Source organism: Natator depressus, chromosome 2 (assembly GCF_965152275.1).
Source record: "Natator depressus isolate rNatDep1 chromosome 2, rNatDep2.hap1, whole genome shotgun sequence".
NCBI classification, from domain to species: Eukaryota; Metazoa; Chordata; order Testudines; family Cheloniidae; genus Natator; species Natator depressus.
Genome location: NC_134235.1, coordinates 178,852,840 through 178,867,517, shown reverse-complemented (window position 1 = coordinate 178,867,517; position 14,678 = coordinate 178,852,840). Strand labels below are relative to the sequence as shown.

Below are 14,678 nucleotides of genomic sequence, written 5' to 3'. Positions count from 1 at the left end.
CCTTAAGAATTAAATATGCTCGTTTGGAAAGATGTGTGGTAACTTAACTGTGGCAATTACACTATGTACTGTTTCTGAGGAGAGAGAGACAGCAGGCCTGGTTAGGCAGAATGCCGTTTGCTGGGGATATCACAGTATAAGCAAGGAACTGTGGAGTCTGGAAATACCCCAGTCAGAGGTGCAGGAGTTAACTAAGAACAGAAACAGAAGGAAGAAAGCAACAAAGGGTGCAAGATCTCTTCAACATGCCATTCTTTAATGCCTCAGAAAATTTCAGCTTTGAGAAACCTTCAGAATGGACAGACTAGAAACAATACTGTCCCAGACTTAACACTGCAATCAAACTCCACAAAGAAATTAGGGAGATATAGGTATCATCTTTAATTTGTGCTACGGGGAAACAAGAAGAGCATATCTTTAAATCCTTTGGCTTTACTGAAGACAAGCCACAAAGATAACCACAAAAGGGTTCTGATTATGTTTGATGTATACTTTATACTTCAGAGAACTGTGGTTTATGAAAAAGCAGTTTTCTCCCAAAAATTCAAGAACCAGGGGGAAAATGTTGAATGTTTTACAAGAGCTCTGCATACATTGGCTGAAAACTGATTTTAGGAATGCAAAACATGAATATATCAGAGGCAGGCTGGTTATTGGGTTAACAGATGATAACCTTTCACAACAACTACAGCTGAAGAGCAATTTAACCCAAGCCACAGCTATACGGAAAGCAAAGCACTCAGAATTAGTCAGAACAAAAGGCAGGAGCAATTTGAAAAGACCTGAAACTAGCTTAGAAACTGTGAACAGACACTTAAGTATTAAAAGTCATTAGCACATAATCCCTGAGGCAGGGAGAGAGAATTCCCAGACTAAGAGGGGCAAAGTCCAACCTACATGTATAAGGTGTGGAAAAAGTCATATCCCAAGAGATGATGCATGTCCAGCCAGAGGCATACAGTGTGTAATGCATGAAATATGGACATTTTGCAGCTGTTTGCCACACCAAAGCAGTTAGGGAGTTGACTCATATTGCAGACAGTCAAGAGCTATTGTTTCTGGGATCTATCACTTGTGATGACATAGAACCTGCCTGGAGAGAGAAACTGAATATTCGTGGCAAGACATTGACTTTAAAATTGGCTCGAGAGCTGACATTACAGTCATCTCAGAAGGGACATACAATCACCTTCAACCCCTTCCAGAGCTGAAGTCACCTGACACAGCTCTGGCTAGCCCATAGGTATAGTTTGATTGCTATATTGCTGGGGGCGGGGGGGTGAAAGTAAGCCAGTACGCCCCGGTACGGTGTACTGGCAAGAGCTGGTGCGCCGTACCAGGGTGGATCGGCTTCCCCAGGCGCAATTTAAAAGGCCTGTGGCTCCCAGCAGCGGCTGGAGCCCCCGGCCCCTTAAATTGCTGCCAGAGCGCCGCTGCCGGAGCCCTGGGGTAGCGGCGGCGGGGCTGGGGTGGCGATTTAAAGGGCCCGGGGCGGTAGCGGTGGCCGAGCCCTGGGCCCTTTAAATCGTCCCCGGAGCCCCACCGCCGCTTCCCCAGGGCTCCGGCAGGCTCCGGGGACGATTTAAAGGGCCTGGGGCGTTAGTGGCAGCCGGAGCCCCATCCCCGGAGCCCTGCTGCCGGAGCCCTGGGGAAGCAGGAGCGGGGCTCTGGGGACGATTTAAAGGGCCCAGGGCTCCAGCCGCCGCTACCACCCAGGGCCCTTTAAACCGCTGCCAGAGCCCCCGGCTGCTGCTGTTACCCTGGGGAGGGGGAAGGAGGCACTTGCCAGTACAGGGTGGGTTGGGGCTGGCTCTGACCTCCCTCAGCCCTGCCCCTTCCGGGGGCCAGAGCTGGCCACAGCCCAGCCCCGTACCGGTAAGTCCCTGGACTTGCCCCCCCCCCCCCCCCCCGGCAGGGGTGAAAGTAAAGCGCATGTGCAAACACACATGCTCACACATGTGCATGCTGAAGCCAGTTTCCTTGGCTCAGGAGCTGCAGAAGTGCCCTAAACGTGTGTTTGTGTGTGTGGGGGGGTCCACAGGTGCCCGAACCATGGCTACGCCCCCCATGCCGCACTGTCCCGCCCCCAGCCTCTGCCCTCATGCCTTCTTCCTGAGCCCCCGCCTCATGCTGCCCCTTCTCCCTGAGGCCCCACCGCTGCACCACCTCTTCCCCCCAAGACACCCCTCCTTTCTGCTCCTCCCCCCATCGCACTGCCTTGGCCCCCCTCCCCTGTTCTGGTGTCCCTGCCTTGGCTCACTGGCGCTCTCTCTTCCCATCTGCAGTGGGTACCTGGGCTGCTGGTGCTGGGGGCGGGGGGGGAGGTGATGGGCTGGCTTAACGGGGAAGCCCCAGCTGCTGCTGGCGGCCACTCCAGCCCTGGCTGCTGCAGCGATGTCGCTGCTCTGGTGCTGCTGCGGACACCTCCCTGCTATGGCTGCTACTGCTGCTGAGGGGATGCCACATGCCTGGGGCCCTGCTTCCCCCACGCCCACTCCTGTATCCCCTTCTCTTCCCCATCCCCTCCCCCTTCCTCTGCCCACTGTCTGCTACCACATCCCATCCCCTTCTCTTCCCCCTGCCCTATCCCACTGTCTTTTCTCCCCATCTTTCTTGCCCCACCCCACCCTCCTTACCCTGCTTTCTCCCCCTTTCCCTCCCCCCCCCCCGACTCACCATTGTACAGGCAACAAGCAGGCACTAGGAGACAGGAGGCAGCTTCCAGCTGCTGAGGCAGGGGCCTGGAGCACAGAGAAAAAGCTGCTCTGTCACGCTCCCCGCAAGCCGAAACGTGCCGGGGGCAGAGGGGAGGCACAGCGTGGGAAGGACAGAGCTCCCCTCCCAAAGCAAGCCCTGCAGGGCAGCTCACTGCTCACGGAAATGGGGTGGGGGGAAGTGGCACGTGATCCTGCATGACCTCCCCTCCGCCCCCCACCCCACACGTCCATTCTGTTTGGTGGGTAATGCTCCCCGTACATTCCCCCAAACTGAGCCCATGGGCTAGCCCTGGAGGTATGCAGAACAGCATGAGCCAGTTCATCACAGAAACCTCTTACAAGGACAAAACCTTTGCATTCAGAGTGCACATGATCAAAGACAGACAACCTTCTCAGCCTCCTCATGGCTGCTGTGATGGGCCTAGTGAGAAAGATGGAAGAACTTGACAGAGGATTTGATGGTATTGGACTTTTGAGAAGAGATTCAATCCAAATCAACTTGAGACAATTCTGTACCATACAGTGTTCAAACACTTGTTCCTGAGGATCCTTGGAAGAAACTAGCTGCAGATTTATGGAGATTCCGGGGATATCATAACTTGTAGTCGTGGACTATTTTTCTAGGTATGTAGAAGTAATGTACTTGAAAGACATAACATGTCGCAGTGCTATCGAGAAACTTAAGTACACTTTTGCTCACTTCGGTATTCCAGAACAATTAGTGATGGACAATAGCCCACAATTTACTTCAGCAGAATTCAAATGATTCCAAATGAAATATGATTTTGATCATATTAGTAACATCTCACATTATCCACAAGTCAGTGGAGAGGCTGAGAGGTGTACAGGCAGCCAAGAACTTCCTGCAGCAGATCAACACCAGAAGCAGCTAATGGATGTAGTCCAGCACAACTTATGATGGGAAGACAACGCAGAATGACTGATCCAACTTTGCAAAAGAACCTGTCTCCAGAGTGGCCAGACATGAAAACAGTAGCCAAATCAGATAAAAAGACTAACAGCTTACACATACTTTTACAACGGTTATCTCTCAGAGAACTGCTAGGTCTAGAACCAGTGTCTGGGTTCATGTCATATTGGATAGAGAAAGAGGATGGACAACTCCTGCTGTCATGAAGAAAAAGAAGTTGGTACCCAGATCATATGTAATTGAGAACAACAGTGGAGAGTTCAACAGAAATCATTGACATCTACACTGTGTTCCTCAGAAACAACAATCAGCAGAGCAAACTCTACAGATGACAGATGCAGAACAACAAAACGACGACTCAAGGATTCCAAACCAACCACAGCTAGTCGTTGCACCTAATGGACAGCCAGATGACCACTTCTTACACATTCAGGTTGTGTAATTGGAAAATTGGTATGATACAGAACTGCTTAACAGACTGATATGTACCGACCTTCAAAGACTGTGTGATGGTGTAAACATTGTAAATGGTAGGAATATAGAAATTAAAGGGGGGATGTAATGGAATGCAAAACTGTAGCATAATGCTCAACAGCTAGGTGTCACTGTGCATAAAATACCTTATTTAAATGAACTTCAGCCATACCTGGCAGATCACTGATTCCATGACTTTCAGAGACCTCTGTGACATTTTCCCACCCCGGGGTGGCAGGCCGGAGATGTCAGCTAGTGGGCAGGACCGCGGAGCTCCCAGCCGCCATGGGTGACGGGTGCTGGACCCCGTCTTCCTCAGTGGGGCTCGGGGTCTCTTCGCTTCCCCCCTCCCCCCAGCTCGGGCTTCAGTCCTCCCCCTGTCAACCCCATTTTGTCACGGTTATTTTTAATAAAAGTCAGGGACAGGTCACAGGCTTCTGTGAATTTTTGTTTGTCTGTGACCTGTCCGTGACTTTTTTACTAAAAATAACGCTGTCAAAATCTTAACCTCATTTATGATCAACCCATCTGGTGTGTATAAGCAAGCTCTGTGACCAGTCCATATCTGGTCCAGAAGAACATGAAGATACATTTTTGCTTGATGATTTATACTTACTAATTGCTAGATAGCAGCTTTGGTTAGGGAGCTTTTTCCAGACAGCTAATTTCCTTGGAGAGCACCTCTTCCTCTTGTTTGTCCAGTTTTCTATCTTTTTGTTGTTGTTAGGTAGATATGTCTATGTTTAATATATTATTGCTTCATCAAAGGATACAAAGCAAGGCCCTGCTGAAATCCAAAGCCAGCTTTTGTGGAAAGGAGAAATGATTGTGTTTGGCTTTAGAAGATATGATAAATGGTAGTATATGAGTACTGAGCCTTAGGTACAGAATTTTCCTCTCAGTACATTCACTGAACAAATTCATTTCCCTCCACTTTTCCCCAATTAGAGAAGTTCTTATATGCTTTAGCTTAATAAAATAATAATTGTTGGCCATTCCCCCCCCACCCCATTTTCCTATGCTAACCCGTTGTAAATGTGAAGCTCTTTTCTTTGTGTAACACTGCTTCATGGGAACACCTGGAGCCCTGGGCGAGCTCCCTAGCTGATTTCACCCCTCTCCCTCCCCTCCCCGCACCCGCCACCCACACTGTTCTGACTTGGCTGTTTTATTTAATAGGAGGATTCTTCTGATCATTTATAGCCCCTGTGGAGTTCACTCCCCTGGATTGAATTTGCTTGAATATTTTCCTAGACATATTCTCTAAATAATTTGTTCTTATTTTAGCCAGTGCATGTAATTAAATCCTGGAAGGCTTTCAGGAACGTTAATTGCTTTTCTTGAGGGAATTGAATTCAGGCTTTTGCACCTGACTCTATGGGATATTTGATTTAATAGACAAGTTTATCATAGGGACATAGAGTTTAAGGCCAGAAGGGACCACCAGATCAGTCTGCCCTCCTGTGTATCACAGGCCACCAACACCACTGAGCACTCACACACAAACCCAACAACCAAAATTAGACCAAACTGTTACAGTACTCAGGAAATTAAACTATTATGTGCCACAGGCAGAAAATAAGAGGAACTGAGGTACACCAATGCCTAAAGTTCCTTCAGTGACAGGGAAATGATCAGGTGGGACATAGCCAGATGGTCCTGGCAAATGACCCACCTGATCACCTTCCCAACCTTACATATGGCAGTCAGTTAGACCCTGAGCATGTGAGCAAGAGTCAGACTGCCAAAGTTCCACAAACAGTCCGGTGAAGCGGAGGGTGGCTGGGTGGTTTCAGGAACTACTACTTTACCTTGTGATCAGTAGATATTTCAATCTAATAGCTTTGCTTTTAAGGGCAAATTGAAAATTTATGGCCAAGATTTAAAAAAATTGAGGCCTAAAATTAGGCTTATAAGGGCCACATTTAGGCGCCTACATACATGGCCTGATTTTTAAAAATTTAGATTGAATTTCCAGTCACTGAAGGATGGATTCTGCTACCTTTACTCATCTTGAGTAGCATCATGGGACTACATGTGGAACAAGGTGTGTTGGCTCAAAGTGGGTAACGGTCGCAGAATCTGGTTCTGAATGAACTGACCTTTGTCTGATCTAAACTAAATGAAAAGGTTGGGTTTTGAGAGGTTACTCCTTTTTTTCTCCCCATTCTCCTCAAGACTCCCACGTTAGCTGGCCAGTTGCCCTGAAAGGAAGGAAGGAAGGAAGGAAGGACACAGCTCTTTCTGAAACCTAACACCAAGAATTTTTAGGGCTTGGGGCTTATTTTGGAGAAGGCCCCAGATTTCCAGATGCTTATCTGAATTTCTTGGGGGTTGAGATCTCACAAGAATTCATTTATTTTATGTTTTTATTTGTTGCAAGATTTGTGATATTTTCTCTTTCAGGTTTGGCTAGAAATACTACAAACACAGACTTTCTCATGGTGCTATATTTAAGTCGTTCCACTTCTGTTTGTAGAACTAGGAAGTACAGAGACATACGCAGAAATGATAAGTAACTGGGAAAGGGAAGAGGGGAAAGAGCGTGACCTTTCTCAAACTTCTAAACAAAAGTTTGGCTAGCTCAAGGTTCCAGTCCATCCTTGTTTTTATCCAGCTTGGTTGGTTCATCCCGAACTACTGCACATTGCTTATAGGAACTGGTATATTGGCCAGGACTCCACGGTTAAGTACCTATTCTGTTTTTTGAAAGTAACATGGAGTTTGGTTAGGGCACTAGTCTGGGACTTGGGAGAGCTGGGCTCATTTCCCTGCTCTTCCACAGAATTCCTGAGAGGCCTTGGGCAAATCACTCTTTGCCTCAGTTCCCCATCTGTAAAATGGGGATAACAGCACTGCCCTACCTCAGAGGGGTGTTATGAGGAGAAATACTAGAACTAGTTGGAAATTTTCCGGTGGAGTGTTTTTCTGCTGGGAAATGCCAATTTGTTGAAATTGACACATTCTGTGGGAACATGTCAATTTCAATGAGATTTCCACAAAAGCCACCCAGCTCCTCAGCAACTGCAACCTGCCGAAGCTGCTTCTGTCTGTTCCAGCCAGCTTAAATTTTCCCTGGCTCCCATGGCTGGTTTCTCACTGGAAATTTTTCCCTCCTAATCCATCGTGACTTGCGGGAAAGATGCTGCATAGGTCTTAGTGTCCCGCCCCCCCCCCCCCCCCCCCGCAGGAGAAGGGGGTCACCTCTGCACAGTTCTGTGTTGGGGAGCTTGGACCATCTTTCCTTCTCCCTCCCCAGTACTACAATACCTGTGAAGATGCGCCTGGCATTTAACTCCTGTTGGTTTGAGTTTCTCTGGCATAAGAAAATGTTACTAATGTTTGCAAGGTAGTTAGGCATCTGCTACACTTTAGGTTTGAGTGGTTTAAATGGGCAACCATTTATCTGATCAATAATTGTAGGAAACTTAGTACCTGCTCTTTTGACTTGAAGAACCAAGCCCACAGATGTAATAACAAAAGTCTGGGATTGTTACCCAGTTCCTTAAATTTACTTAAAATGCTATATTTTTAAAATACACCTGATATATTTGGACATGCGGCACGTTTTTAGTAAGTTACTGAATTTTACAGAGATACAATATACAAAAAATAAACTGTAGGGTGAGATGATTTTACAGTTAACGCTCCTTTTTCCTTGAGAGCTCAAACCACCTTTAATATACTTAGACACATCAGCAGTTAGGGCCAAATTCTGAGCAGGGGAGCAAAACCCATGGAAAATGTTTTTTCTCTGAGGATTAGAGGGACATGCCAGTCGATTGTACCTCATTTTGCGGGCCACAGCTCATCTTAGTCCCATAATTCCATACTTTCCACATAAATCCTATGTACCCTTACATTTGTTGTTGAAAATTATTTACTTAAGAAATAATGTATCATGGGACTGAGGTACCAGAAAATGTTGTTTACACTAAAGGAAATCCCAAGCATTTTAAGTGTCCTGCATGAATAATTTTTTGAGTTCCTCTTTTTGGATCTTTGTCTTTAAGTGGTTGGAGGTTGTGAAATGTGTAAAATGCAGGGAGATGGAATCCTTTGCCCCAAATGGCCTGGTTGTCTGTGCAATTGGGCAGTGGTCTCTGTTCTAAGCAATGGGAGAAGTAGTCATCATATTCCCCCAATCTCTTAACAGGATACAGACTCAATGGATCCATGCTGTTGTCGGACACTGTGGACATGCTCCTGTCATATCCCCAATACACTGACCACTGACTTCCACATTTAGATGTGGAGAATTGCCAGCAAGCTGTACTTGGCCACACTTAGGGGAATGTGGCATTCTTAAGCAAGTACCCTCTCCTGCCTGCCCCTTTGCTTACCTAGTGGAAAGGTGCCATCTCTGTTGCCACTGAAGCTTTGTGTGCCCATGCACAGTGCTGCAGAACCTTGGTCCTTTTCCTCTCTTCATTTTCCCAATCCATTTAATTTGATAGCTGCATTGTCAACTCAGTGGGTTTTACAAACATTCAAGAGGCTTGACTGTAGTTCTGTTATTCTGGCATTATTTTAATGGTCAGTAATTTGAAAGTCAGAATTGCATGCTTTGCTTAAAGGAATGATGTATTTTCCTAGTATAAACAACATGATGACAAATGGGTAAAATTTTACTTTGTTTATAGATGAGTGAATTGGTTTGATGAATATGTCCTGGTAGCTCAAACTCTACACCAACCCAAGTCTTTCCCAGGGTTATGAAAGAGTTTCGTTCAATTATTTTCCACATTTATATATATATATTTTTCATTCATACTATTTGGAACCAGAAACAGGAGTGCCAAAAATATGGGCTAGGATGTCATTATAGCCTGACCAGAAACAGGAATGCGCTGAAGAAAAGCCATGAGAGTCTGTTTCTGGTGAGCTTTCCAGTTCAGTCTGACAGAGTCTAAGAGCTCTAGATAAAGAGAAGATTTGACTGCCTCTGAATCGCTTGAACTTCGCTCCTCAGTACTTTGTATCATGACCTTCAAGTGTTCTTAATTTTACTGAAATACATTGCTTTGGGAAGAGGAGTCTGATTATACCAGAGTCCCCCACTATAATAGCTTTCTCCTCTGTTTTTCACAGACTATTTTTGAGAGGAATTGTCAATCAGATGATTGTGCTGCTGATTTGAAACTTCAGGGTAAATTATTGCTGTCTAGGTGAGTGAATTAAACTTTTTTCTTGTTCTTTCTTGTACATACTTTTATGTAATTGATTTTAATTAAGGGCACAGTGAAAACCCAATGTAAAGATCCACACCTTATATATGCAACTTCTTGCACGACATGCAGATTATTATTAATTATATTATGATAGTACCTAGAGAGAGACTGAGATCAGACCCCTGTTATGCTAGGTATTGTGCATGCCCAAAACAGTCACTGCCTGAGAGAGTTTACAATCTGAACAGACAAAGGCGGGGAGGGGAATTAGAAGCACAGAAATATGAAGTGACTTGTTTTAAGTCCCATAGTTGGTCAGTGTCAAAGCATAGGTTTTCTGTCCAATGCCATCTCCACTAGATCATGCCGCCTCTCAAAGAAGGTGATGACAAAGTAAAGCTGTGTGAAGCATCTCCATTTTCCTTAGTAAAAATTTGTTTAAAAAAATCTCAAAATATTGCAAATGTCATAAAATCCTTTGTGGTGTTAAAATTTTATCCTACTTCCCTTTAATTTCATAAATTTGTAGTCTCTGCAGAATTATTTGTCTTCATTTGTCAGTTTCACAATCATTTTGTCAATATTTAGATAGCTTTTCCTTTTAACTCCACTTTTCATCTCACATGGTAAAACTTGCCAAGTGGCACTGATGTGAGGTTTTTCTTTTGTCTCATTTGGCTTATGATCCAAGAAAAAGGCATATTGTATTGCTTGGTCAGGATGTGCTTATTTCATTTCTGGATTTTTTTCAGGTTAAAGGTGAACCTTATGTATCACTTCTGTTTCCTTTTTCCTAGCATTTTTAGCATGCTTTTAGGGAGTGAAATGCTGATCTGAAGTATTTAACCATGTTTCAGGTGTTTTGCTGTTTGATGCAGATGTTGTCTGTGAAACCCTTAGCTCTCAGGCCGGAAAGAATAAGTCAAAAACAGCAAAGTCAGCAGATCTAAAAGTATTTTGCACAACTCTACAGTGTTTTATAGTTGTAACTAGAGATAGGCCTGAACCAAAACCCTGAAAGCAAACTCTGAGAAACTATGACCAGCTCCAGCTCTCATTGAAGTAAGCAGGAGTATTTCCATTGACTAACTGGGAGTTGGATTGGGTTCTCAAGCTATGGATTCCAAGCTTGCAGTTTGCCTTTTACCCCCCACCCTCCAAACCTGGACTTGTTACCTTATACAGAATGTTAGAGGTGTACAAAATGCACACTGGAGAACTGTGTTTTATTTCCCCCCCTATTCTTCAGACCAGAGAGAATCCAGAAAACTAGGGGACAAATCCTGAAGACACTTACTTGCTATGAGTCAGTCCTCTGAAGTCATGGCAATAAGCAATATAGTTAGTAGTGTTTGGGGGATTGCTAGTTCCTTCAGCTGTCTAGATTTAAGCCTAATTTTATTATTTGAAAAATAAGCTGTTGATTTCCCCTAAACCAATAAAAACCATGACTGTAAAACGAGTGTAGGGTATTCTAATACAAGACAACATTGATACAGCAAGTGCTGATCAAACCTCTCAGTTCTTCATTTTAGTTCATCTCTGAGTTACTATTTGAAATATACAGGATGTCTTCAAATAGATAACATATTCTGTTGATTTGCTGTTGTGTTTAATCTCCAAGACTGTCCGTTTTCTGTTTTTAGAAAACACCTATAACATTCTTCCATCTAAAGAAATTAGAATATGTATTATTATTGTCTGTTTAAAATTCAAAGGCTACTCTGGATTCTGGTTTTGCATAGGTTGGGAAAGGTGCCTATCCTGTATAGTATGACTAATTTCTCATACACACAATGCCATATGCTGAAAGATGGTATATAAGCATTTTTTTTTTGTAATTCTTCCTGTCTACGTAACAGAAGTTGTTACAGACCTTCAGTCATTTCCAGTGCTTATACACCAGAATGAATTGAAGTATTTACAGGATCATTGCTTTTTTGTACTAGACATTTTTGGACCTGATTCTGTTCTCATGTACACTGGAAAAATTGCTCCATTTATGTCTATACAGTTCCATCAATGTAAAAAAATTGGTATAAGTGGAAGTCCATTAGTTTCTCATTGTAAATATTTCTGGTTTGAATGCTTTTCAGTAACCTCAGCACTTAAGAGTCATAAGGTATACACAGTGCTAAATGCTTTACAGTACATTGTTTTGTTTCACATCACATAGTGCAAATTTTCTAAGTAGAACATCTAACTCTCAAAGATTAGGTTACCATCATGAGAATTAATTGTAGTGATCACCATTATACCGTGACATACCACACACCAACTCTGTTCTGGGGCTACACAAGGAATGAATTTGACCCAGTGAGAACTACAGAGTAAAAACGTCATCCAGTACTTTGGAAATGTACCCCTAGATGGCATACGCTTAACAAGCATATTGAACTAGGTAACAAGAAACAAAAATAATAGCTTGTTGGCAAGAGCCAGCAGGTCTGCTCTGAATTTCTTTGTAGCTTTTTATTGACTAAGATGCTTTGGGTACAGATTATCTTCCCTTGTTCAATATTTAGGCTTAGCAGAATTTAACTGTCAACAAGGCATGTCAAAATATACTAAGTAATTTTCCTTAGGCAAACTTAGAGTTTGATTTATCTGTGAATTTTGATGGTCATCAATGGAAATATATTTTCATTGGTTTGTATGCATGTACAGTACAATTGACGTTTGCTGACGTTTACTGAAAAAATCAACTACCTCCAAACTAGGCTGTCAAGCGATTAAAAAAATTAATCATGATTAATTGCACGATTAAACAATAATAGAATACCATTTATTTAAATATTTTTGGATGTTTTCTACATTTTCAAATATATTGATTTCAATTACAACACAGAATGCAAAGTATACAGTGCTCACTTTATATTTATTTTTGATTACAAGTATTTGCACTGTAAAAAAACAAAAGAAATAGTATTTTTCAGTTCACCTAATACAACTACTGTAGTGAAAACTCTTTACCATGAAAGTTGAACTTACAAATATAGAATTATGTGCAAAAATAACTGCATTTAAAAATAAAACATTGTAAAATTTTAGAGCCTGCAAGTCCACTCAGTCCTACTTCTTGTTCAGCCAATCGCTCAGACAAATAAGTTTGTTTACATTTGCAGGAGATAATGCTGCCTGCTTCTTGTTTACAGTGTCACCTGAAAGTGAGAACAGGCATTCGTATGGTATAGCCAGCGTCACAAGATATTTATGTGCCAGGGTGCACTAAAGAGTCATATGTCCCTTCATGCTTCAACCACCAATCCAGGGTACATGCGTCCATGCTGATGATGGGTTCTGCTCGATAACCATTCAAAGCAGTGTGGACCAGCACATGTTCACTTTCATTATCTGAGTCAGATGCCACCAGCAGAAGGTTGACTTTCTTTTTGATGGTTCAGGTTCTGTAGTTTCCACATTGGAGTGTTGCTCTTTTAAGACTTCTCTAAGCATGCTCCACACCTAGTTCCTCTCAGATTTTGGAAGGCACTTCAGATTCTTAAACCTTGGGTTGAGAGCTGTAGCTATCTTTAGAAATCTCACATTGGTACCTTCTTTGCATTTTGTGAAATCTGCAGTGAAAGTGGTGTTCATTTTGGGAACATGTGCTGGGTCATCTTCCGAGACTGCTAAAACATGAAATATATGGCAGAATACAGGTAAAACAGAACAGGGGACATACAATTCTCCCCCAAGGAGTTCAGTCACAAATTTAATTAACCCATAATATTTTTTAACAAGTGTCATCAGCATGAAAGCATGTCCTCTGGAATGGTGGCCGAAGCATGAAGGGACATATGAATGTTTAACATATCTGGCACGTAAATACCATGCTATGCTGGCTACAAAAGTGCCATGCAAATGCCTGTTCTCACTTTCTGGTGACATTGTAAATAAGAAGAGGGCGGCATTAACTCCTGTAAATGTAAACAAATTTGTTTGTCTTAGTGATTGGCTGAAGAAAAAGTAGGACTGAGTGGATTTGTAGGCTCTGAAGTTTTACATTGTTTTGTTTTTGAATGCAGTTATGTAACAAAAAAATCTATATTTTTAGTGGGTCTTCAATAGACCCGCTAAATTGACACCGCTGCATCGATCACAGCAGTGCCGATCTACTGGTAAGCATAGATATAGTCTTAAGCTGGAAATGATGCTAAGTTTGTGGCATGTTCTACTTTTGACTGCTTTTGCATGTGGGTCAGGTGCAGTACACTTGGAAACGATGCTACTGCATATATCAAGGCCCTCCACTGGGGATGGGACTCGGCACATGCAGGGAGAGTGCTTGAAGATGGTAAACTATGGAAAAACTCGAACCATTTCAAAAACTTTTGGGTTTGATTTCATGTCTGGGCATGAACAATATTCTTTGTAGGGCCTGGTGAACGGGTTCACTAATGCCTGAAATAAACTGAAAGGTTATTATAGAACATCTTCAGAAACGTGTCTTGAGGGCCTGGGTAAAGTCCTGTACATTGAGGCAGAGAAGAGACAATCAGTTGTACTAAATAGAAAGGAGATCATTTTGGAGGCTACGGATCATAGACAGATCCTCCCCCGCTCCTCCATTGCAGCTTTCTAGCTCCCAGAGTAATTTAACACAGCCTGTGCGGTTAGTGTCACTTCAGAGGGTCTTTATAAGTTCTGGCCTGGATGAATCAGTCATGGAAGGGGCTGCCTGCACTCCAAGTAAATAGGGAAGTGGGAACTGAGAATCATTGGCTGCAACTCTTTGTCTTGGGGAAAACAGAAACTGGGCGAGATGGAGGCTGTGGTTGGGAACTTAAAGTGGCCAGGGCACAGAGACACTGTCTTTACATACGTGCAGCAGCAGATACACATGGCTATGATGTAGCCATGGTCGAGCATAGAAAAGACATCTATCTTGAACCGCCTGTTGCAAATCATCTTCCTTCAGCAAGAGTCAATATGGGAGGATTTAGGCTTCTTAAATCCCTCAGAATTGCAATTTCCAACCTCGTTGGTGGTCGGCCTTGTGGTCTACTTCCTTTGACCCCAGCTCTATAAAGCTTCTGTAAAATCATACCTTCATCTGCATGTTTGATATGACTCCACCACTGCAGTCGTCTTATTCTCAAGTGGTACAGGACTGCAATTTGCTGGGCTCATCTAAGTATCTCCTCTCTACATACATGACCCCACTTCAAATCTATTTTCCTTAAACTAAAGAAACAAAAACATGACCTTTTAACATCTTGGTTGGGAAGGGTCTCTGCACCAGCATCTTAGAATTGCTGTGTTAGTGAGACCTAGTGACTGACTGTGGAGACTGCAAAATCCGGAAAAGGGTTGCATTTAAAAAATGATGGGCTGATAGTATACATACAATATAAATCCCTTGGCAATCCTAGTAGCGCAACA

The 14,678-nt window shown here is 43.3% G+C and overlaps 1 protein-coding gene across 1 annotated transcript in view; it reads left to right on the top strand.

The window, feature by feature from the left end:
- The window catches only part of ITGA9 (integrin subunit alpha 9), a 288,835-nt gene that overhangs the window by 152,271 nt on the left and 121,886 nt on the right, over window positions 1-14,678 (top strand). Inside the window, exon 17 of the mRNA XM_074945393.1 lies at window positions 9,214-9,290. Within this exon, the coding sequence (XP_074801494.1) occupies window positions 9,214-9,290 (77 nt within the window). The remainder of the gene's footprint in view (window positions 1-9,213; window positions 9,291-14,678) is intronic.